At 49.8% G+C, this 25,372-nt stretch overlaps 1 protein-coding gene across 1 annotated transcript in view; it reads right to left on the minus strand.

Moving 5' to 3' along the window:
* Positions 1 to 25,372, minus strand: part of LOC144806092 (NACHT, LRR and PYD domains-containing protein 12-like) — a 198,885-nt gene that overhangs the window by 98,304 nt on the left and 75,209 nt on the right. The window contains exons 6-7 of the mRNA XM_078672528.1: positions 8,277 to 8,447; positions 8,033 to 8,194 (exon numbers count right to left, since the gene is read on the minus strand). Of these exons, the coding sequence (XP_078528654.1) occupies positions 8,033 to 8,194; positions 8,277 to 8,447 (333 nt within the window). The remainder of the gene's footprint in view (positions 1 to 8,032; positions 8,195 to 8,276; positions 8,448 to 25,372) is intronic.

Raw genomic sequence — 25,372 nt, forward strand, 5'->3', positions numbered from 1 at the left:
AATATAAGTGACAGAGGTTGCCCTGCTGCATCCTCAATATGGGTGACAGAGGTGGTTCTGCTGCATCCTCAATATAAGTGACAGAGGTGGTCCTGCTGCATCCTCAATATAAGTGACAGAGGTGACCCTGCTGCATCCTCAATATAAGTGTCAGAGGTGGTCCTGCTGCATCCTCAATATAAGTGACAGAGGTGGCCCTGCTGCATCCTCAGTATAAGTGACAGAAGTGACCCTGCTGTATCCTCAATATAAGTGACAGAGGTGGTCCTGCTGCATCCTCAATATAGGAGACAGAGTTGGTCCTGCTGCATCCTCAATATAAGTGACAGAGGTGGTCCTGCTGCATCCTCAATATAAGTGACAGAGGTGACCCTGCTGCATCCTCAATATAAGTGACAGAGGTGACCCTGCAGCATCCACAATATAAGTGTCAGAGGTGGTCCTGCTGCATCCTCAATATAAGTGACAGAGGTGGTCCTGCTGCATCCTCAATATAAGTGACAGAGGTGGCCCTGCTGCATCCTCAGTATAAGTGACAGAGGTGACCCTGCTGCATCCTCAATATAAGTGACAGAGGTGACACTGCTGCATCCTCAATATAAGAGACAGAGTTGGTCCTGCTGCATCCTCAATATAAGGGACAGAGGAGGCCCTGATGCATCCTCAATATAAGTGACAGAGGTGACCCTGCTGCATCCTCAATATAAGTGTCAGAGGTGGTCCTGCTGCATCCTCAATATAAGTGACAGAGGTGGCCCTGCTGCATCCTCAGTATAAGTGACAGAGGTGACCCTGCTGCATCCTCAGTATAAGTGACAGAGGTGACCCTGCTGCATCCTCAGTATAAGTGTCAGAGTTGGTCCTGCTGGATCCTCAATATAAGAGGCAGAGGTGACCCTGCTGCATCCTCAATATAAGTGACAGAGGTGGTCCTGCTGCATCCTCAATATAAGAGACAGAGGTTGCCCTGCTGCATCCTCAATATAAGTGACAGAGGTCGTCCTGCTGCATCCTCAATATAAGAGACAGAGGTTGCCCTGCTGCATCCTCAATATAAGTGACAGAGGTCGTCCTGCTGCATCCTCAATATAAGGGACAGAGGTGGTCCTGCTGCATCCTCAATATAAGTGACAGAGGTGACCCTGCTGCATCCTCAATATAAGTGACAGAGGTTGCCCTGCTGCATCCTCAATATGGGTGACAGAGGTGGTTCTGCTGCATCCTCAATATAAGTGACAGAGGTGGTCCTGCTGCATCCTCAATATAAGTGACAGAGGTGGTTCTGCTGCATCCTCAATATAAGTGACAGAGGTGACCCTGCTGCATCCTCAGTATAAGTGACAGAGGTGGTCCGACTGCATCCTCAATATAAGAGACAGAGGTGACCCTGCTGCATCCTCATATATAGGTGACAGAGGTGGTCCTGCTGTATCCTCAATATAAGTGACAGAGGTGATCCTGCTGCATCCTCAATATTAGTGACAGAGGTTGCCCTGCTGCATCCTCAATATAAGTGACAGAGGTGACCCTGCTGCATCCTCAATATAAGTGACAGAGGTTGCCCTGCTGCATCCTCAATATGGGTGACAGAGGTGGTTCTGCTGCATCCTCAATATAAGTGTCAGAGGTGGTCCTGCTGCATCCTCAATATAAGTGACAGAGGTGGCCCTGCTGCATCCTCAGTATAAGTGACAGAAGTGACCCTGCTGTATCCTCAATATAAGTGACAGAGGTGGTCCTGCTGCATCCTCAATATAGGAGACAGAGTTGGTCCTGCTGCATCCTCAATATAAGTGACAGAGGTGGTCCTGCTGCATCCTCAATATAAGTGACAGAGGTGACCCTGCTGCATCCTCAATATAAGTGACAGAGGTGACCCTGCAGCATCCACAATATAAGTGTCAGAGGTGGTCCTGCTGCATCCTCAATATAAGTGACAGAGGTGGTCCTGCTGCATCCTCAATATAAGTGACAGAGGTGGCCCTGCTGCATCCTCAGTATAAGTGACAGAGGTGACCCTGCTGCATCCTCAATATAAGTGACAGAGGTGACACTGCTGCATCCTCAATATAAGAGACAGAGTTGGTCCTGCTGCATCCTCAATATAAGGGACAGAGGAGGCCCTGATGCATCCTCAATATAAGTGACAGAGGTGACCCTGCTGCATCCTCAATATAAGTGACAGAGGTGGTCCTGCTGCATCCTCAATATAAGTGACAGAGGTGACCCTGCTGCATCCTCAATATAAGAGACAGAGGTGACCCTGCTGCATCCTCAATATAAGTGACAGAGGTGGTCCTGCTGCATCCTCAATATAAGTGACAGAGGTGGTCCTGCTGCATCCTCAATATAAGTGACAGAGGTGACCCTGCTGCATCCTCAATATAAGTGTCAGAGGTGACCCTGCTGCATCCTCAATATAAGTGACAGAGGTGATCCTGCTGCATCCTCAATATAAGTGACAGAGGTGGTCCTGCTGCATCCTCAATATAAGTGACAGAGGTGACCCTGCTGCATCCTCAATATAAGTGTCAGAGGTGACCCTGCTGCATCCTCAATATAAGTGACAGAGGTGATCCTGCTGCATCCTCAATATAAGGGACAGAGGTGGTCCTGCTGCATCCTCAATATAAGTGACAGAGGTGGTCCTGCTGCATCCTCAATATAAGTGACAGAGGTGGCCCTGCTGCATCCTCAGTATAAGTGACAGAGGTGACCCTTCTGCATCCTCAATATAAGTGACAGAGGTGGTCCTGCTGCATCCTCAATATAAGAGACAGAGTTGGTCCTGCTGCATCCTCAATATAAGGGACAGAGGTGACCCTGCTGCATCCTCAATATAAGTGACAGAGGTGACCCTGCTGCATCCTCAATATAAGTGACAGAGGTGACCCTGCTGCATCCTCAATATAAGTGACAGAGGTGGTCCTGCTGGATCCTCAATATAAGAGACAGAGGTGACCCTGCTGCATCCTCAATATCAGAGACAGAGTTGGTCCTGCTGCATCCTCAATATAAGAGACAGAGGTGACCCTGCTGCATCCTCAATATAAGTGACAGAGGTGGTCCTGCTGCATCCTCAATATAAGAGACAGAGGTTGCCCTGCTGCATCCTCAATATAAGTGACAGAGGTCGTCCTGCTGCATCCTCAATATAAGAGACAGAGGTGACCCTGCTGCATCCTCATATATAGGTGACAGAGGTGGTCCTGCTGTATCCTCAATATAAGTGACAGAGGTGATCCTGCTGCATCCTCAATATTAGTGACAGAGGTTGCCCTGCTGCATCCTCAATATAAGTGACAGAGGTGACCCTGCTGCATCCTCAATATAAGGGACAGAGGTGGTCCTGCTGCATCCTCAATATAAGAGACAGAGGTTGCCCTGCTGCATCCTCAATATAAGTGACAGAGGTCGTCCTGATGCATCCTCAATATAAGAGACAGAGGTTGCCCTGCTGCATCCTCAATATAAGTGACAGAGGTTGCCCTGCTGCATCCTCAATATAAGGGACAGAGGTGGTCCTGCTGCATCCTCAATATAAGTGACAGAGGTGGTCCTGCTGCATCCTCAATATAAGAGTCAGAGGTGGTCCTGCTGCATCCTCAATATAAGTGACAGAGGTGACCCTGCTGCATCCTCAATATAAGTGACAGAGGTTGCCCTGCTGCATCCTCAATATAAGTGACAGAGGTTGCCCTGCTGCATCCTCAATATAAGGGACAGAGGTGGTCCTGCTGCATCCTCAATATAAGGGACAGAGGTGGTCCTGCTGCATCCTCAATATAAGTGACAGAGGTTGCCCTGCTGCATCCTCAATATAAGTGACAGAGGTTGCCCTGCTGCATCCTCAATATAAGGGACAGAGGTGGTCCTGCTGCATCCTCAATATAAGGGACAGAGGTGGTCCTGCTGCATCCTCAATATAAGTGACAGAGGTTGCCCTGCTGCATCCTCAATATAAGTGACAGAGGTGACCCTGCTGCATCCTCAATATAAGTGACAGAGGTGACCCTGCTGCATCCTCAATATAAGTGACAGAGGTGGTCCTGCTGCATCCTCAATATAAGTGACAGAGGTCGTCCTGCTGCATCCTCAATATAAGAGACAGAGGTTGCCCTGCTGCATCCTCAATATAAGGGACAGAGGTGGTCCTGCTGCATCCTCAATATAAGGGACAGAGGTGGTCCTGCTGCATCCTCAATATAAGTGACAGAGGTTGCCCTGCTGCATCCTCAATATAAGTGACAGAGGTTGCCCTGCTGCATCCTCAATATAAGGGACAGAGGTGGTCCTGCTGCATCCTCAATATAAGGGACAGAGGTGACCCTGCTGCATCCTCAATATAAGTGACAGAGGTTGCCCTGCTGCATCCTCAATATAAGGGACAGAGGTGGTACTGCTGCATCCTCAATATAAGTGTCAGAGGTGGTCCTGCTGCATCCTCAATATAAGTGACAGAGGTGACCCTGCTGCATCCTCAATATAAGGGACAGAGGTGATCCTGCTGCATCCTCAATATAAGGGACAGAGGTGATCCTGCTGCATCCTCAATATAAGTGACAGAGGTGGTCCTGCTGCATCCTCAATATAAGTGACAAAGGTGACCCTGCTGCATCCTCAATATAAGTGACAGAGGTTGCCCTGCTGCATCCTCAATATAAGTGACAGAGGTGACCCTGCTGCATCCTCAATATAAGGGACAGAGGTGACCCTGCTGCATCCTCAATATAAGTGACAGAGGTGACCCTGCTGCATCCTAAGTATAAGTGTCAAAGGTGGTCCTGCTGCATCCTCAATATAAGTGACAGAGGTGGCCCTGGTGCATCCTCAATATAAGTGACAGAGGTGACCCTGCTGCATCCTCAATATAAGAGACAGAGTTGGTCCTGCTGCATCATCAATATAAGTGACAGAGGTGGTCCTGCTGCATCCTCAATATAAGTGACAGAGGTGACCCTGCTGCATCCTCAATATAAGTGACAGAGGTGACCCTGCTGCATCCTCAATATAAGTGACAGAGGTGACCCTGCTGCATCCTCAATATAAGTGTCAGAGGTGGTCCTGCTGCATCCTTAATATAAGTGACAGAGGTGACCCTGCTGCATCCTCAATATAAGTGACAGAGGTGACCCTGCTGCATCCTCAATATAAGTGACAGAGGTGGTCCTGCTGCATCCTCAATATAAGTGTCAGAGGTGGTCCTGCTGCATCCTCAATATATGAGACAGAGGTTGCCCTGCTGCATCCTCAATATAAGTGTCAGAGGTGGTCCTGCTGCATCCTCAATATATGAGACAGAGGTTGCCCTGCTGCATCCTCAATATAAGTGACAGAGGTCGTCCTGCTGCATCCTCAATATAAGAGACAGAGGTTGCCCTGCTGCATCCTCAATATAAGTGACAGAGGTGACCCTGCTGCATCCTCAATATAAGTGACAGAGGTGACCCTGCTGCATCCTCAATTTAAGTGTCAGAGGTGACCCTGCTGCATCCTCAATATAAGTGACAGAAGTGAGTCTGCTGCATCCTCAATATAAGTGACAGAGGTGACCCTACTGCATCCTCAATGTAAGTGACAGAGGTGGTCCTGCTGCATCCTCAATATAAGTGACAGAGGTGGCCCTGCTGCATCCTCAATATAAGTGACAGAGGTGACCCTGCTGCATCCTCAATATAAGTGACAGAGGTGACCCTGCTGCATCCTCAATATTAGTGACAGAGGTGACCCTGCTGCATCCTCAATATAAGTGACAGAGGTGACCCTGCTGCATCCTCAATATATGTGACAGAGGTGACCCTGCTGCATCCTCAATATAAGTGACAGAGGCGGTCCTGCTGCATCCTCAATATAAGTGACAGAGGTGACCCTGCTGCATCCTCTATATAAGTGACAGAGGTGACCCAGCTGCATCCTCAATATAAGTGACAGAGGTGACCCTGCTGCATCCTCAATATAAGTGACAGAGGTGACCCTGCTGCATCCTCAATATAAGGGACAGAGGAGGCCCTGCTGCATCCTCAATATAAGTGACAGAGGTGACCCTGCTGCATCCTCTATATAAGTGACAGAGGTGACCCAGCTGCATCCTCAATATAAGTGACAGAGGTGACCCAGCTGCATCCTCAATATAAGTGACAGAGGTGGCCCTGCTGCTCCTTTCAGCTGCATTTGGCACCGGGCTGTGGTACCCGATAGTTCAGGGTAGCGATAGGTGTGGCCAAGACACTTGACATCATTTGTGGACAGTCACAGGGATCATGCTCTCCCTACTCTGGATGTGTTTAAGAGGCACTACCGCGAGTCTTGGTTAAAACCAGGACTTCACTTTGAAAGCTGAGCTGATGACCCCCAGCACTAGAGATGAAGGCAGGGCGAACGGGCGAGGTCTTCTTCAGTATTCACAGATACATGAATAGAAGCTGTTTGAGTTCTTTCTGACACTCACGTTATCACTCATTAAATGATAACCAGTCATTACATTATGATTGTTTTTTCAGCCTTCTGTCTGCCCAAAAATGCTCTGATTATTTCAAATTTCGAGGAAGGATGCTTGTTTTTATTCCCTCCATGTCTCTACTGCAAGGCATCTTGCTGTGAATTCTAGCTTTTCCCGTAAACAGATGATGTATACAATCATCTTTTCGGTGCTTTGATGTCCAGAGAGCCTGGTCTGTGATATCAAAATATAAATCAAATTAAAAAAATGAATGTGGGGATTCGTTTTACAAATTCAGAAATAACATCTACAACCTTAGTTTTACTAAGAGCTCATACCTGATGGTGTTGGAACGCAGGGCAGCACTCACTCCTCGCCCCTCGCCCCTCGCTCCTCACTCCTCACTCCTCGCTCCTCACTCCTCGCTCCTCACTCCTCACTCCTCACTCCTCACTCCTCACTCCCCCTCTCCTCATCCCTCGCTCCTCGCTCCTCGCTCCTCGCTCCTCGCTCATCGCTCCTCGCTCCTCATCCCTCGCTCCTCGCTCCTCGCTCCTCGCTCCTCGCTCCTCGCTCCTCACTCCTCACTCCTCGCTCCTCGCTCCTCGCTCCTCGCTCCTCGCTCCTCGCTCCTCGCTCCTCGCTCCTCACTCCTCGCTCCTCGCTCCTCGCTCCTCATCCCTCGCTCCTCGCTCCTCGCTCCTCGCTCCTCGCTCCTCGCTCCTCACTCCTCGCTCCTCGCTCCTCGCTCCTCGCTCCTCACTCCTCGCTCCTCGCTCCTCGCTCCTCGCTCCTCGCTCCTCATCCCTCGCTCCTCGCTCCTCGCTCCTCGCTCCTCGCTCCTCGCTCCTCACTCCTCACTCCTCGCTCCTCACTCCTCACTCCTCACTCCTCGCTCCTCACTCCTCGCTCCTCATCCCTCGCTCCTCGCTCCTCGCTCCTCGCTCCTCGCTCCTCGCTCCTCGCTCCTCGCTCCTCGCTCCTCGCTCCTCGCTCCTCGCTCCTCGCTCCTCGCTCCTCGCTCCTCGCTCCTCGCTCCTCGCTCCTCGCTCCTCATCCCTCGCTCCTCGCTCCTCGCTCCTCGCTCCTCGCTCCTCGCTCCTCACTCCTCACTCCTCGCTCCTCATCCCTCGCTCCTCGCTCCTCGCTCCTCGCTCCTCGCTCCTCGCTCCTCGCTCCTCGCTCCTCACTCCTCGCTCCTCGCTCCTCGCTCCTCGCTCCTCGCTCCTCATCCCTCGCTCCTCGCTCCTCGCTCCTCGCTCCTCGCTCCTCGCTCCTCACTCCTCGCTCCTCGCTCCTCACTCCTCGCTCCTCACTCCTCGCTCCTCGCTCCTCGCTCCTCGCTCCCCACTCCTCATTTCTCATTTTACACTGACCTGTTTCGCAGATGGTTTGACGGTAATTTTTCATCTTGGGTTAAATTCACCCCCAACTAACCTGAGAGCGCCTCAAACAGGCTTCTGGGAACTAACGTTGAAACCTACATGTAAGAAACATAGGAAGGAGAGAAGCTGCTCTCAGAGCCAATGAATACCGAGGAAAATACAAAATGCAGATGAGAGAGAAATGCGCCCCCCCCCTCCTGGTTCTTACTTGATCTTCTGCAGCCGGGTGTCTGAGTGCTTCAGGGCGTCACAGATCCGGGTCGCAGCAGCGGCACCCAGGAGATTGTAACTCAAGTCCAGGTCCAGCAAAGAGCGGTTGAAGCGAAGGGCGGCGGCCAGCGCTGCACAGGAAGCACCGGTTATCCCACAGCTATGGAGGCTAAGAAGGGACGAGAATTAATAATCCTATTGATAGAGAAAAGCCTTGCCCCTCCCCCCCTCCTGCTCCTTACCGGATCTTCTTCAGCCAGGTGTCCGGGTGCTTCAGGGCCTCCCAGAGCAGGGTCGCACCAGCGTCACCCAGGTCATTCTGACTCAAGTCCAGTTCCAGCAAAGAGCGGTTGGAGCGAAGGACGGCGGCCAGAGCTGCACAGGAAACACCGGTGGTCCCACAGTCACGGAGGCTAAGAAGGAGCGAGAAAGAGAAAGAGGGGGGATTAAAACATTAACGATTCGAAGGATTTATTACTAACAGTATTAAAAACAAGGTATAAATACCGAGAACAGCAGCTGTGCTGGCCCAGGACTCTCTGATCTGAGGTGGACAAGAACCACGTTAACTCCTCCCACTACATGAATTGATGGAGGGCCTTGGGTCCACCTATAAAAGCACATATACCATCTCTTAGTGGGGCAGCCCATGGGATAGATTCCTTTAGTAGACGTTTCGGTCACAGTCACATTAAATCAGTTATACACATTTACAATGCCAAGTGTGTCCCCGCGGTGGCGTTTGGTGTGGCAATCTGGGGGTACAAGCCTTGCTGTTCAATTCCAGCTCCTGAAAACAAAATGTAAAGAAAGCGATCAAGAATACCCCAGAGTGTCCCAGAGGAAATTGTCCATGAAGAAATGGGAGCAGATTTTATAACTGATTTTGTTTGACTCCGTCCAACACTTCTTTGGCTCTCAATACGGCTTAAGAGTGAATTGGAATTTAACAGGATGATTGTGACTGATTGGATACATTTGGAACTAAGTCATCGCATACCTTGGGTAAAACAACTCTGGGGGGGTTCGGTAAACCTCAGTTGTTTAGTACCCCAGAGCTAATTAGTAAATCAGACAGAGGCTGGTGGAAGAGGCTTTTAGATCAACTACTGGTGAAGCGAGGCTCCAAGTGGCTCAACCCAAAGATGCTTATAAGCACTTTATGATAGTGAAATCCCATCGTAGAAGACTACTGTAGGAGGCTGTCTTAGTATATGATGCGCACTTATTTAAGTGAAGCACCCTGCACTAATCCAGACAACCCTTACGGTGATTTCACTGGTCTTAGACAACCTTACAAAGCTCTCTAAGTGGTAGCTGTGGAGAGCAGCCATTAGGTGTGGTCCAGAAGGAGTGTTACGCAGCTTGTTTTACCAGAACTAATCATATCATTTCACTAGAACAGGAGCCCGTGAGCTGAAGGTTCAGCACAGTCCCCTGGGATAGGTGCATTTGCTCACTGAGCCGTCTCACCAGAGTAGGAGCCTGTGAGCTGAAGGTTGAGCACAGTCCCCTGGGATAGGTGCATTTGCTCGCTGAGCCATCTCACTAGAACAGGAGCCAGTGACCGGAAGGTTGAGCACAGTCCCCTGGGATAGGTGCATTTGCTCACTGAGCCATCTCACCAGAATAGGAGCCCGTGACCGCAAGGTTGAGCACAGTCCCCTGGGATAGATGCATTTGCTCACTGAGCCGTCTCACCAGAGTGGGAGCCTGTGAGCTGAAGGTTGAGCACAGTCCCCTGGGATAGGTGCATTTGCTCGCTGAGCCATCTCACTAGAACAGGAGCCAGTGACCGGAAGGTTGAGCACAGTCCCCTGGGATAGGTGCATTTGCTCACTGAGCCATCTCACCAGAATAGGAGCCGGTGACCGGAAGGTTGAGCACAGTCCCCTGGGATAGGTGCTTTTGCTCACTGAGCCATCTCACCAGAATAGGAGCCGGTGACCGGAAGGTTGAGCACAGTCCCCTGGGATAGGTGCATTTGCTCACTGAGCCATCTCACCAGAATAGGATTCCGTGACCGGAAGTTTGAGCACAGTCCCCTGGGATAGGTGCATTTGCTCACTGAGCCATCTCACCAGAATAGGATTCCGTTACCGGAAGGTTGAGCACAGTCCCCTAGGATAGGTGCTTTTGCTCACTGAGCCATCTCACCAGAATAGGAGCCTGTGACTGGAAGGTTGAGCGCAGTCCCCTGGGATAGGTGCATTTGCTCACTGAGCCATCTCACCAGAATAGGATTCCGTGACCGGAAGTTTGAGCACAGTCCCCTGGGATAGGTGCATTTGCTCACTGAGCCATCTCACCAGAATAGGATTCCGTTACCGGAAGGTTGAGCACAGTCCCCTAGGATAGGTGCTTTTGCTCACTGAGCCATCTCACCAGAATAGGAGCCTGTGACTGAAAGGTTGAGCACAGTCCCCTGGGATAGGTGCATTTGCTCACTGAGCCATCTCACCAGAATAGGAGCCCGTGAACTGAAGGTTGAGCACAGTCCCCTGGGATAGGTGCATTTGCTCACTGAGCCATCTCACCAGAATAGGATTCCGTTACCGGAAGGTTGAGCACAGTCCCCTAGGATAGGTGCTTTTGCTCACTGAGCCAACTCACCAGAATAGGAGCCTGTGACTGGAAGTTTGAGCACAGTCCCCTGGGATAGATGCATTTGCTCGCTGAGCCATCTCACCAGAATAGGAGCCCGTGAACTGAAGGTTGAGCACAGTCCCCTGGGATAGGTGCATTTGCTCACTGAGCCATCTCACCAGAATAGGAGCCAGTGACCGGAAGGTTGAGCACAGTCCCCTGGGATAGGTGCATTTGCTCGCTGAGCCATCTCACTAGAACAGGAGCCAGTGACCGGAAGGTTGAGCACAGTCCCCTGGGATAGGTGCATTTGCTCACTGAGCCATCTCACCAGAATAGGAGCCGGTGACCGGAAGGTTGAGCACAGTCCCCTGGGATAGGTGCTTTTGCTCACTGAGCCATCTCACCAGAATAGGAGCCGGTGACCGGAAGGTTGAGCACAGTCCCCTGGTATAGGTGCATTTGCTCACTGAGCCATCTCACCAGAATAGGATTCCGTGACCGGAAGTTTGAGCACAGTCCCCTGGGATAGGTGCATTTGCTCACTGAGCCATCTCACCAGAATAGGAGCCCGTGAACTGAAGGTTGAGCACAGTCCCCTGGGATAGGTGCATTTGCTCACTGAGCCATCTCACCAGAATAGGATTCCGTGACCGGAAGTTTGAGCACAGTCCCCTGGGATAGGTGCATTTGCTCACTGAGCCATCTCACCAGAATAGGATTCCGTTACTGGAACAGTGTAGGGGTCTGTGCAGGGGTCAGTGCAGGGGTCACCAATGCAAGGTTTGCTTCACAGGTGTCTTTTTTCTTCACAATTAAAAAAGTTATTTCTTGTTAAAGAGGACAGTAAACATCTAAACAGTAACAGGTCTGATTTGCTCTTGTCCCAGGAGGCGTCAGGGGAACGCCACACCTACCTCTGGCAGCAGAAACGGAAATAGCGCCTAGAAGACTCGAGACTGGACACATGTTTTAAAATTATGCCTTTGGTGGAGAAACTATGAAGATTACCACAGGAGTGACACTAGTTCTTCAGCGAGAGTAACCCAGGACCCTGCTATGATCCTGAATCAGACATTAATATACGTTTATTTTTACATTGAAATGGTTTGTAACAAACTCCACAGGAAAAAAATATTGACTGAATAATTACTAATTATTCAACACCAAAGAAGCTCCCAGTGGTGAAGAAAAGAATGAATGAATAAGAGACATCTGTGACTGCCACCAGGGAGCTACAGAAAGAAATGAATGAATGAATGAAGCACACACAGGGCTACAATGAGGGAACTACACAATGAATGAATGAAGCACACACAGGTCTCCAATGAGGGCACTACACAATAAATGAATGAAGCAAACACAGGGCTCCAAGTAGGGAACGAACCAAAGAATGAATGAAGCACACCCAGAGCTCCAAGTAGGGAACTACACAATGAATGAATGAATGAAGCATACACAGGGCTCCAATGAGGGAATGGTAAAGGTGGTGGTAATAATGGTAGTAGTACTGGTTCTATTAATGGTGGTTAAATGCTGGTGTTAATGGTGCTGGTGTAAGTATTGATAATGGTAAAGGTGGTGGTAATAATGGTAGTAGTACTGGTTCTGTTAATGGTGGTTAAATGCTGGTGTTAATGGTGCTGCTGTGAGTATTGATAATGGTAAAGGTGGTGGTAATAATGGTAGTAGTACTGGTTCTATTAATGGTGGTTAAATGCTGGTGTTAATGGTGCTGGTGTGAGTATTGATAATGGTAAAGGTGGGGATAATAATGGAGTAGTACTGGTTCTATTAATGGTGGTTAAATGCTGGTGTTAATGGTGCTGGTGTGAGTATTGATAATGGTAAAGGTGGTGGTAATAATGGTAGTAGTACTGGTTCCATTAATGGTGGTTAAATGCTGGTGTTAATGGTGCTGATGTGAGTATTGATAATGGTAAAGGTGGTGGTAATAATGGAGTAGTACTGGTTCTATTAATGGTGGTTAAATGCTGGTGTTAATGGTGCTGGTGTGAGTATTGATAATGGTAAAGGTGGTGGTAATAATGGAGTAGTACTGGTTCCATTAATGGTGGTTAAATGCTGCTGTTAATGGTGCTGGTGTGAGTATTGATAACGGTAAAGGTGGGGATAATAATGGAGTAGTACTGGTTCCATTAATGGTGGTTAAATGCTGGTGTTAATGGTGCTGTTGTGAGTATTGATAATGGTAAAGGTGGTGATAATAATGGAGTAGTACTGGTTCAATTAATGGTGGTTAAATGCTGGTGTTAATGGTGCTGGTGTGAGTATTGATAATGGTAAAGGTGGTGGTAATAATGGTAGTAGTACTGGTTCTATTAATGGTGGTTAAATGCTGGTGTTAATGGTGCTGCTGTGAGTATTGATAATGGTAAAGGTGGTGGTAATAATGGTAGTAGTACTGGTTCTATTAATGGTGGTTAAATGCTGGTGTTAATGGTGCTGGTGCGAGTATTGATAATGGTAAAGGTGGTGGTAATAATGGTAGTAGTACTGGTTCCATTAATGGTGGTTAAATGCTGGTGTTAATGGTGCTGGTGTGAGTATTGATAATGGTAAAGGTGGTGGTAATAATGGTAGTCGTACTGGTTCTATTAATGGTGGTTAAATGCTGGTGTTAATGGTGCTGGTGCGAGTATTGATAATGGTAAAGGTGGTGGTAATAATGGTAGTAGTACGGGTTCTATTAATGGTGGTTAAATGCTGGTGTTAATGGTGCTGGTGCGAGTATTGATAATGGTAAAGGTGGGGATAATAATGGTAGTAGTACGGGTTCTATTAATGGTGGTTAAATGCTGGTGTTAATGGTGCTGGTGTGAGTATTGATAATGGTAAAGGTGGTGGTAATAATGGTAGTAGTACGGGTTCTATTAATGGTGGTTAAATGCTGGTGTTAATGGTGCTGGGGCGAGTGTTGATAATGGTAAAGGTGGTGGTAATAATGGTAGTAGTACGGGTTCTATTAATGGTGGTTAAATGCTGGTGGTAATGGTGCTGGTGTGAGTATTGATAATGGTAAAGGTGGTGGTAATAATGGTAGTAGTACTGGTTCCATTAATGGTGGTTAAATGCTGGTGTTAATGGTGCTGGTGTGAGTATTGATAATGGTAAAGGTGGGGATAATAATGGAGTAGTACTGGTTCTATTAATGGTGGTTAAATGCTGGTGTTAATGGTGCTGGTGTGAGTATTGATAATGGTAAAGGTGGTGGTAATAATGGTAGTAGTACTGGTTCCATTAATGGTGGTTAAATGCTGGTGTTAATGGTGCTGGTGCGAGTATTGATAATGGTAAAGGTGATGGTAATAATGGTAGTAGTACTGGTTCTATTAATGGTGGTTAAATGCTGGTGTTAATGGTGCTGCTGCGAGTATTGATAATGGTAAAGGTGGTGGTAATAATGGTAGTAGTACTGGTTCTTTTAATGGTGGTTAAATGCTGGTGTTAATGGTGCTGGTGTGAGTATTGATAATGGTAAAGGTGGTGGTAATAAAGGTAGTAGTACTGGTTCTATTAATGGTGGTTAAATGCTGGTGGTAATGGTGCTGGTGCGAGTATTGATAATGGTAAAGGTGGTGGTAATAATGGTAGTAGTACTGGTTCTATTAATGGTGGTTAAATGCTGGTGTTAATGGTGCTGGTGCGAGTATTGATAATGGTAAAGGTGGTGGTAATAATGGTAGTAGTACGGGTTCTATTAATGGTGGTTAAATGCTGGTGTTAATGGTGCTGGTGTGAGTATTGATAACGGTAAAGGTGGTGGTAATAATGGTAGTAGTACTGGTTCCATTAATGGTGGTTAAATGCTGGTGGTAATGGTGCTGGTGCGAGTATTGATAATGGTAAAGGTGGTGGTAATAATGGTAGTAGTACTGGTTCTATTAATGGTGGTTAAATGCTGGTGGTAATGGTGCTGGTGTGAGTATTGATAATGGTAAAGGTGGTGGTAATAAAGGTAGTAGTACTGGTTCTATTAATGGTGGTTAAATGCTGGTGGTAATGGTGCTGGTGCGAGTATTGATAATGGTAAAGGTGGTGGTAATAATGGTAGTAGTACTGGTTCTATTAATGGTGGTTAAATGCTGGTGTTAATGGTGCTGGTGCGAGTATTGATAATGGTAAAGGTGGTGGTAATAATGGTAGTAGTACGGGTTCTATTAATGGTGGTTAAATGCTGGTGTTAATGGTGCTGGTGTGAGTATTGATAACGGTAAAGGTGGTGGTAATAATGGTAGTAGTACTGGTTCCATTAATGGTGGTTAAATGCTGGTGTTAATGGTGCTGGTGTGAGTATTGATAATGGTTAAGGTGGTGGTAATAATGGTAGTAGTACTGGTTCCATTAATGGTGGTTAAATGCTGCTGTTAATGGTGCTGGTGTGAGTGTTGATAATGGTAAAGGTGGTGGTAATAATGGTAGTTGTTGGACCTGGGCCTCTTGGCAGGGTCATCCCTAAACTTTTTGCCTTCCTCCAATACTCTCTCTGACCTGTTTTTGTTGGTTTAATGACTCTGGGCACTTTTACCACTGCTGCCCAGTGCTAAAGTGCATATGCTCTCCCTGTGAAAAGTATACATGTGATTGATGTCCATGATTGGTTCATTGGATTTACTGTCAGTCCCTAGTAAAGTGCACCAGGAGTGCCAGGGCTTGTGAATGCCAATACTGCTAGTGGGCCTGCAGCGCTGATTGCGCCACCCACAGAAGCAGCCTTAAAATGTGTCTAGGGTCTGCCATTGCAGAACCTGCGTGCAGTCTGGTACTGTCATGCTGGCTGGGCAAGTGCACACACTTGCCAGCCCCTAAACCTTCCCTTAACTTAATATTAGTCACCCCTATGGTAGGCCTGAGGGCAGGGTGCATTGTAAGTATAAGGTAGAACATGCCCTGATGTGTGTGGCATGTTCTAATAGTGAATTACTGCCAAATTCGTTTTTCACTATTGTAAGGCTACCAGTTCCCTTCTAGGCCAGATGGGCTGCTGGAATTATTACACTCTATAATCCCAGCAGGCTCAGGGAACATGGTAGAAATTAATGTTTAGTATGCCTGAACTCAGAATAATAAAATACTTCTTTTAGTAAAGTTTATTTTAATATCCTGGGTTTGCAAATGCTACTTTTAGAAAGTTAGCATTTGCTTGTCTAACCATTTCAGCCCGCCTCTGCTCTTGTGTGTATCTGACTGTCTGAGTGGGTGAGTGACAGGGCTGGGAGTTGACAGGTTGTGAATAGCAGGATGACACCTTAGTGGGTGGTGGGAGTTTCCCCTGAATGATGCATCAGGCTGTGCTCTGCCCCCACAATGCTGGCTCCGCCCTCCTGGGGAGCGACTGATGACTCAGCCTGCACCTGGCCCAGGAAGGACCGAAGCTTGTCAACAAAGTGCTCAGGCTGCCCCTGTCTTCACAATGCCTGCTCCGCCCCCCTGGGGAGCGGCTGATGTGCCTGCCCTCACACTAAATGCAGAAGCAGAAGTACCCACCACAAGTGCTCAGGAACTGAGAGCAGTTAGGCAAAGGCCCCCCTGGCCTGTAAGAACAAAAGAAACTGTGTATAAAAGTAGGAGCCCTGCTCCTTGTAAATTAGAATCCTGTTTTACCACGAAGGACCTCTGCCCGCCTAGAAGGAGAAGAGACGCTGGGAGAACTGGCCTGCTGCTTGCCTTGCTGAGAAAGGAGAGGAAAAGACTTGATAAGAAAAGACTTTGCTTCTTTGTGCTTAAACATTCTCCAAGGGCTTGACTGAGCTTGCCCCCTGACCTGAGCCACAGGACCATCTGGCTCAACCTGCCCTCTGCTCGTCTGCCGGTAATTAACCGCGATATCTACTACTGCCGGAGCTGTGACCTTGGTGCCCCCCAGCCCCTCCCTGAGGCCGTGACCGACTGTGTCTCCTCGTCCCCGCCGAGGAAGAGCTCCGCTCCGTTGAGCCGCTCTCCCCCCGCTGAGGAGATCGCTGTGTTGACCGCCTGGGAAGGCTCGCTGCTGTGGTGCCCCCCAGCCCCTCCCTGAGGCCGTGACCGACTGTGTCTCCTCGTCCCCGCCGAGGAAGAGCTCCGCTCCGTTGAGCCGCTCTCCCCCCGCTGAGGAGATCGCTGTGTTGACCGCCTGGGAAGGCTCGCTGCTGTGGTGCCCCCCAGCCCCTCCCTCAGGCCGTGACCGACTGTGTCCTCTCGTCCCCGCCGAGGAAGAGCTCCGCTCCGTTGAGCCGCCCTTCCCCCGCTGAGGGGATCGCTGTGTTGACCGCCTGGGAAGGCTCGCTGCGGTGCCTCACCCTCCCGCCAGAAATCCTTTGCCGGACTAAAACAGACCCAGGGGACAGACCCCCGCTGTCCGGACGCCGCGGGTGCCAGCCTCGCTCTGCCTGAGAGCCGCTGGGCACCTCGCATCTGCCGACAGAGAAAAAGCGCCACCGAGACTGTCATCGGGCTCGTGGCCCGCAACGTTACTTGACCCCCTTTGTTTCCTGCCCACTGCTCTGTTCATAAGTGCCCCCCGGCCTAAAGATCAGCTGTGGTGCGAGCCGCCCTTTCCAGCTGACTCGCACCACTCTCTGTGTGCCTGCCTGCAGCTCCGCGCTGCGAGAGCGCTCCAGCCCCTCCCGCTGGAATCCTTTAGTTGTCGGGAAGCCGAGGCTGCAATCTGAGCCCCTGCCCGAGTGACTGGGGCTGCGCTGGGTCCTGGGGCCTCCCCTCCTCCTGGACAGCTTTGAGGTCGGTGTTCCCCCCCCGTGTGGGTCCCGCAGACCAGGGGGGCCATCCGCTCCAAGAGACCTGGCCGGGCCGATCGCGCCCCACGCAAGAAGCGTGAGACTTGGGAGGGGGTCGGGAGATCACCCGTCTGAGGCGCCGCGAAGCGCGGCAGAGTGCATAACCAAACCCCATATGGCCTAGAGGGGTGGAAAAGTGCACAATCTGGGCAGAAACGAACAAGGAATTAAGGGAACACTGTGGAATACAACTTGAGATAAGAACAGTGCATTTTGAACTACAACTAAAAGAGAGCTTGCCTATTTACAACCTGTGGGCATACAGAAACGTTATTTGATCTTGTGATAAGTCTGTTCTAAAGAGTATATTTAATTTTTACATAAAGAAGCGTATTTTTATATACTCACAGCCTGGTGTCCATTTGTGGGGGGATTGGTATATTTTACTGTGTGTGTGACTACAAATGCTTAACTGACTAACGCCTGAAGAATAGCCTTGGCTGCTCACGCCACGCACCTAGAGGGTGAGCAAGGGTAATTCTGAAGGGTCATCCTTTGCCCTGACTTGGAGGAGAGGGTCCCTGCTTGTCACAAGTACCTACTTGCGCCAACCAGAGACCCCCAATTCTAACATTGGACGCAGCAGTGAGGATTTGCGAATTTGCATTTGTAGTTTGCATACAGTGAATTACTGATCACCACATAGTGAGAGCAGATATATAACGTAGCCACAGGTTTCCATTTTTATAATTTTGCTGGGAGATCTCCATGTGCTTGTGAAACGTCATGCCTGGTTCAGTGAGGATGGAAAAGGCAGCAACCAGATGCCTGTCGCCAGAGGAGTTGGCAGACAGGGCAGCAACCAGGGCGCATGAAATAGAGATGGCGAAATTAAAAGGACAAATGGAAATGGACAAGCATAAATTGGCAATGGAAAGCCAAAAATTAGCCATGGAGGCGCTAAAACGCCAAAGAGATCACTACTTGAGGATGAAAGAACTTGATTTGGAGCTTGAAGCCAGGAGGGCCTCAGCCCAACATCCAGAGATTTGTGTAGCTCGCAGATTGAGCTTTGCTGGGCTGGAGGTGGAGTCCAGCTCAGCTGGTGGCAGCAACATTCAGGTATCTAGTGCTGACAGCATAGCGCGCGCACCTAGAGATATGGCACCTGACTTGGAGGGGGTTAACTTACACCAGGAGGTTCAAGGGCATGAGGTAGCTCCAGTAGTGCGCAGCGTCCCTGAAGGGAATAGGGTTGCTGGCGTAGGAGTTCATGGTCCTAGTGGTGGGAGGGATTCCCCCATGGTTGAGGTCCTGGTGGGTGAGTGTAAGGACCGCCCAGAAGAGTGTGGGTTGTGTGACAGAGACAGTTCGCTACTGTCTGGCCAGTCTCAGAAGGATGGTGTGGAGTATGTGTGTGAGGCGCTGGATGGTGAGGTGAAGGATAATTTGGTTAACCCTGCTAGGGGGCTGTGTAATCCAATTGTGGGAGAGCATACTTTAAGTCCCAGTTTTCCAGAGCTATGCCAACACCGGTTTGAGAGTGAGTTCTCTGACCCCAGGGAGCTCACATTGGAGGCAGACCTTGTGGTGGATTCCAGAGGGTCTGGAGAGGCATTGGGGTGTGTTCCTGTGGGGAGTGGCTCAGGTATCTTCCAGCCCAGAGTGGTGGAAGTGGCGCAGAGTAGCCCAGCTAGGTCCTGTAGCAGTGAGAGGGGTGTAGGGCCTCACGTCCTGTCCTTAAGGGGAAGGAGTGAGAATGGGATTGGTCCCGGTAGTGCCCAACCTCAGTCTCAGAGCCTGGATGGTTCTTTAAGGGAACACCAGGTGGGGAGCCTAGGCTGTCCGGATGAGTCACCCTTTAAGGGGGATCCCCCAGTGGCTAGAGAACGTGGAGGCTCTGTAAACAGGGCTCCAGTAGTTCTGGTGTCTGGCAGTACCACTCCAGTTGGGAGGGTGCAGAAGTCCAGAAAGAGGGGCGAGAGGGGAAAAGAGTCCCCAGTGGAAGAACCATTGGGTCAGGGGCCAGCCAGCAGGGCTGCGTCCCCAGTGAATGACCAGGGGGACACCACTTCTGTCCTGGGGGATCTTCCCGCACTGTCAGAGGGACAGGGGTTGGGAGATCTGCGCCAGGTAGACTGTCGCACGGCACATGAGCTATGTGCCACCCTCAGGGGGGGCATGCGTGCTCCCCGGGAAGTCCTGGTGCGCCAGGCAATTGTTCAACTGCAGGGTTGGGTCCCTGAGTTGGAGAGTCAGGTTCAGGTGTTGTCTGACCTGGAGGGTGGGACCACTGTAATCAGTGTCCTGGCCCATGTCCCTTCTAGGGGTACCACTCCAGTTGGGAGTGGGCAGTACTCTGGAAGGGGGTGCAGAGGGAGGGAGTCCTCGCCTCTGACCCCGGTGCGACTTGAGGGTTTAGACCCTAGGTTTAAGGGCCAGGTGCAGGGTGTCCCCCCTGACCTGGTGCCCCAGTTGCAGGATAGCACCCCTGAACTGGTGGGAGAATTGTGCAGATCACCTGCCACAGGTGCCCTGACAATTCTAGAAGGGGGTACCACTCCAGGTGGGAGGGTACAGAGCCCCAAGGAGGAGGACCGGTTGTGGGAGAGCCCACCCCAGTCTTTGGTCCAGCAGCCAGGTACAGGCCTGGGGCTGGTGAGTCAGTGCCAGGATGGCATACCTGACCTGACAGGAGGGAGAGTGGACAAAGGGTGCCAAGCACCTGGGGCTACTGCCCCCCGCTCTCTGAGGCCACAGAGGTTTGAGAGCCCTGAGAGGCATGAGGCCTGGGTCTCAGCCCTGACTACCGTCAGTGGCCACTGTGATTTGATGACTGCCTGTTGGGACACACCTGTGAGCCAGTTAAGGTTAGAGGCTGCACAGGTGGTGTCCACAGAGGAAGAAAAGGGTGCCCCAGGGATTGGCTTGGTGGACCCTGAGAGTATGGACAGAGGATTTGAAATAGGTTCAGATTGGCGTAGAACTGGAATGTGCCCCTGCTGTTGCGGGCCAGGTCCAGGTTCTATCGCCCAAAGCAGGGAAGCCCATCACAGTGGTGATTGGTCTACCCTGCGTTTTGGCTGGAAGGGGGTTGTGTTGGACCTGGGCCTCTTGGCAGGGTCATCCCTAAACTTTTTGCCTTCCTCCAATACTCTCTCTGACCTGTTTTTGTTGGTTTAATGACTCTGGGCACTTTTACCACTGCTGCCCAGTGCTAAAGTGCATATGCTCTCCCTGTGAAAAGTATACATGTGATTGATGTCCATGATTGGTTCATTGGATTTACTGTCAGTCCCTAGTAAAGTGCACCAGGAGTGCCAGGGCTTGTGAATGCCAATACTGCTAGTGGGCCTGCAGCGCTGATTGCGCCACCCACAGAAGCAGCCTTAAAATGTGTCTAGGGTCTGCCATTGCAGAACCTGCGTGCAGTCTGGTACTGTCATGCTGGCTGGGCAAGTGCACACACTTGCCAGCCCCTAAACCTTCCCTTAACTTCATATTAGTCACCCCTATGGTAGGCCTGAGGGCAGGGTGCATTGTAAGTATAAGGTAGAACATGCCCTGATGTGTGTGGCATGTTCTAATAGTGAATTACTGCCAAATTCGTTTTTCACTATTGTAAGGCTACCAGTTCCCTTCTAGGCCAGATGGGCTGCTGGAATTATTACACTCTATAATCCCAGCAGGCTCAGGGAACATGGTAGAAATTAATGTTTAGTATGCCTGAACTCAGAATAATAAAATACTTCTTTTAGTAAAGTTTATTTTAATATCCTGGGTTTGCAAATGCTACTTTTAGAAAGTTAGCATTTGCTTGTCTAACCATTTCAGCCCGCCTCTGCTCTTGTGTGTATCTGACTGTCTGAGTGGGTGAGTGACAGGGCTGGGAGTTGACAGGTTGTGAATAGCAGGATGACACCTTAGTGGGTGGTGGGAGTTTCCCCTGAGTGAAGCATCAGGCTGTGCTCTGCCCCCACAATGCTGGCTCCGCCCTCCTGGGGAGCGACTGATGACTCAGCCTGCACCTGGCCCAGGAAGGACCGAAGCTTGTCAACAAAGTGCTCAGGCTGCCCCTGTCTTCACAATGCCGGCTCCGCCCCCCTGGGGAGCGGCTGATGTGCCTGCCCTCACACTAAATGCAGAAGCAGAAGTACCCACCACAAGTGCTCAGGAACTGAGAGCAGTTAGGCAAAGGCCCCCCTGGCCTGTAAGAACAAAAGAAACTGTGTGTAAAAGTAGGAGCCCTGCTCCTTGTAAATTAGAATCCTGTTTTACCACGAAGGACCTCTGCCCGCCTAGAAGGAGAAGAGACGCTGGGAGAACTGGCCTGCTGCTTGCCTTGCTGAGAAAGGAGAGGAAAAGACTTGATAAGAAAAGACTTTGCTTCTTTGTGCTTAAACATTCTCCAAGGGCTTGACTGAGCTTGCCCCCTGACCTGAGCCACAGGACCATCTGGCTCAACCTGCCCTCTGCTCGTCTGCCGGTAATTAACCGGGATATCTACTACTGCCGGAGCTGTGACCTTGGTGCCCCCCAGCCCCTCCCTGAGGCCGTGACCGACTGTGTCTCCTCGTCCCCGCCGAGGAAGAGCTCCGCTCCGTTGAGCCGCTCTCCCCCCGCTGAGGAGATCGCTGTGTTGACCGCCTGGGAAGGCTCGCTGCTGTGGTGCCCCCCAGCCCCTCCCTGAGGCCGTGACCGACTGTGTCTCCTCGTCCCCGCCGAGGAAGAGCTCCGCTCCGTTGAGCCGCTCTCCCCCCGCTGAGGAGATCGCTGTGTTGACCGCCTGGGAAGGCTCGCTGCTGTGGTGCCCCCCAGCCCCTCCCTCAGGCCGTGACCGACTGTGTCGTCTCGTCCCTGCCGAGGAAGAGCTCCGCTCCGTTGAGCCGCCCTTCCCCCGCTGAGGGGATCGCTGTGTCGACCGCCTGGGAAGGCTCGCTGCGGTGCCTCACCCTCCCGCCAGAAATCCTTTGCCGGACTAAAACAGACCCAGGGGACAGACCCCCGCTGTCCGGACGCCGCGGGTGCCAGCCTCGCTCTGCCTGAGAGCCGCTGGGCACCTCGCATCTGCCAACAGAGAAAAAGCGCCACCGAGACTGTCATCGGGCTCGTGGCCCGCAACGTTACTTGACCTCCTTTGTTTCCTGCCCACTGCTCTGTTCATAAGTGCCCCCCGGCCTAAAGATCAGCTGTGGTGCGAGCCGCCCTTTCCAGCTGACTCGCACCACTCTCTGTGTGCCTGCCTGCAGCTCCGCGCTGCGAGAGCGCTCCAGCCCCTCCCGCTGGAATCCTTTAGTTGTCGGGAAGCCGAGGCTGCAATCTGAGCCCCTGCCCGAGTGACTGGGGCTGCGCTGGGTCCTGGGGCCTCCCCTCCTCCTGGACAGCTTTGAGGTCGGTGTTCCCCCCCCGTGTGGGTCCCGCAGACCAGGGGGGCCATCCGCTCCAAGAGACCCGGCCGGGCCGATCGCGCCCTACGCAAGAAGCGTGAGACTTGGGAGGGGGTCGGGAGATCACCCGTCTGAGGCGCCGCGAAGCGCGGCAGAGTGCATAACCAAACCCCATATGGCCTAGAGGGGTGGAAAAGTGCACAATCTGGGCAGAAACGAACAAGGAATTAAGGGAACACTGTGGAATACAACTTGAGATAAGAACAGTGCATTTTGAACTACAACTAAAAGAGAGCTTGCCTATTTACAACCTGTGGGCATACAGAAACGTTATTTGATCTTGTGATAAGTCTGTTCTAAAGAGTATATTTAATTTTATATACTCACAGCCTGGTGTCCATTTGTGGGGGGATTGGTATATTTTACTGTGTGTGTGACTACAAATGCTTAACTGACTAACGCCTGAAGAATAGCCTTGGCTGCTCACGCCACGCACCTAGAGGGTGAGCAAGGGTAATTCTGAAGGGTCATCCTTTGCCCTGACTTGGAGGAGAGGGTCCCTGCTTGTCACAAGTACCTACTTGCGCCAACCAGAGACCCCCAATTCTAACAGTAGTAGTACGGGTTCTATTAATGGTGGTTAAATGCTGGTGTTAATGGTGCTGGTGCAGTATTGATAATGGTAAAGGTGGTGGTAATAATGGTAGTAGTACTGGTTCTGTTAATGGTGGTTAAATGCTGGTGTTAATGGTGCTGGTGTGAGTATTGATAATGGTAAAGGTGGTGGTAATAATGGTAGTAGTACTGGTTCTATTAATGGTGGTTAAATGCTGGTGTTAATGGTGCTGGTGTGAGTATTGATAATGGTAAAGGTGGTGGTAATAATGGTAGTAGTACTGGTTCCATTAATGGTGGTTAAATGCTGGTGTTAATGGTGCTGGTGTGAGTATTGATAATGGTAAAGGTGGTGGTAATAATGGTAGTAGTACTGGTTCCATTAATGGTGGTTAAATGCTGGTGTTAATGGTGCTGGTGCGAGTATTGATAATGGTAAAGGTGGTGGTAATAATGGTAGTAGTACTGGTTCTATTAATGGTGGTTAAATGCTGGTGTTAATGGTGCTGGTGCGAGTATTGATAATGGTAAAGGTGGGGATAATAATGGAGTAGTACTGGTTCCATTAATGGGGGTTAAATGCTGGTGTTAATGGTGCTGGTGCGAGTATTGATAATGGTAAAGGTGGTGGTAATAATGGTAGTAGTACTGGTTCTATTAATGGTGGTTAAATGCTGGTGTTAATGGTGCTGGTGCGAGTATTGATAATGGTAAAGGTGGTGGTAATAATGGTAGTAGTACTGGTTCCATTAATGGTGGTTAAATGCTGGTGTTAATGGTGCTGGTGCGAGTATTGATAATGGTAAAGGTGGTGGTAATAATGGTAGTAGTACTGGTTCTATTAATGGTGGTTAAATGCTGGTGTTAATGGTGCTGGTGTGAGTATTGATAATGGTAAAGGTGGTGGTAATAATGGTAGTAGTACTGGTTCCATTAATGGTGGTTAAATGCTGGTGTTAATGGTGCTGGTGCGAGTATTGATAATGGTAAAGGTGGTGGTAATAATGGTAGTAGTACTGGTTCTATTAATGGTGGTTAAATGCTGGTGTTAATGGTGCTGGTGCGAGTATTGATAACGGTAAAGGTGGTGATAATAATGGTAGTAGTACTGGTTCTATTAATGGTGGTTAAATGCTGGTGTTTATGGTGCTGGTGTGAGTATTGATAACGGTAAAGGTGGTGGTAATAATGGTAGTAGTACTGGTTCCATTAATGGTGGTTAAATGCTGGTGTTAATGGTGCTGGTGTGAGTATTGATAATGGTAAAGGTGGTGGTAATAATGGAGTAGTACTGGTTCTATTAATGGTGGTTAAATGCTGGTGTTAATGGTGCTGGTGTGAGTATTGATAATGGTAAAGGTGGTGGTAATAATGGTAGTAGTACTGGTTCCATTAATGGTGGTTAAATGCTGGTGTTAATGGTGCTGCTGTGAGTATTGATAATGGTAAAGGTGGTGGTAATAATGTTAGTAGTTCTGGTTCCATTAATGGTGGTTAAATGCTGGTGTTAATGGTGCTGGTGCGAGTATTGATAATGGTAAAGGTGGTGGTAATAATGTTAGTAGTACTGGTTCCATTAATGGTGGTTAAATGCTGGTGTTAATGGTGCTGCTGTGAGTATTGTTAATGTTAAAGGTGGTGGTAATAATGGTAGTAGTACGGGTTCTATTAATGGTGGTTAAATACTGGTGTTAATGGTGCTGGTGCGAGTATTGATAACGGTAAAGGTGGTGGTAATAATGGTAGTAGTACTGGTTCTATTAATGGTGGTTAAATGCTGGTGTTAATGGTGCTGGTGTGAGTATTGATAATGGTAAAGGTGGTGGTAATAATGGTAGTAGTACTGGTTCTATTAATGGTGGTTAAATGCTGGTGTTAATGGTGCTGGTGTGAGTATTGATAACGGTAAAGGGGGGGATAATAATGGAGTAGTACTGGTTCTAATAATGGTGGTTAAATGCTGGTGTTAATGGTGCTGGTGTGCGTATTGATAATGGTAAAGGTGGTGGTAATAAT

This window comes from Lissotriton helveticus, assembly GCF_964261635.1.
Source record: "Lissotriton helveticus chromosome 1_1 unlocalized genomic scaffold, aLisHel1.1 SUPER_1_unloc_44, whole genome shotgun sequence".
NCBI classification, from domain to species: Eukaryota; Metazoa; Chordata; class Amphibia; order Caudata; family Salamandridae; genus Lissotriton; species Lissotriton helveticus.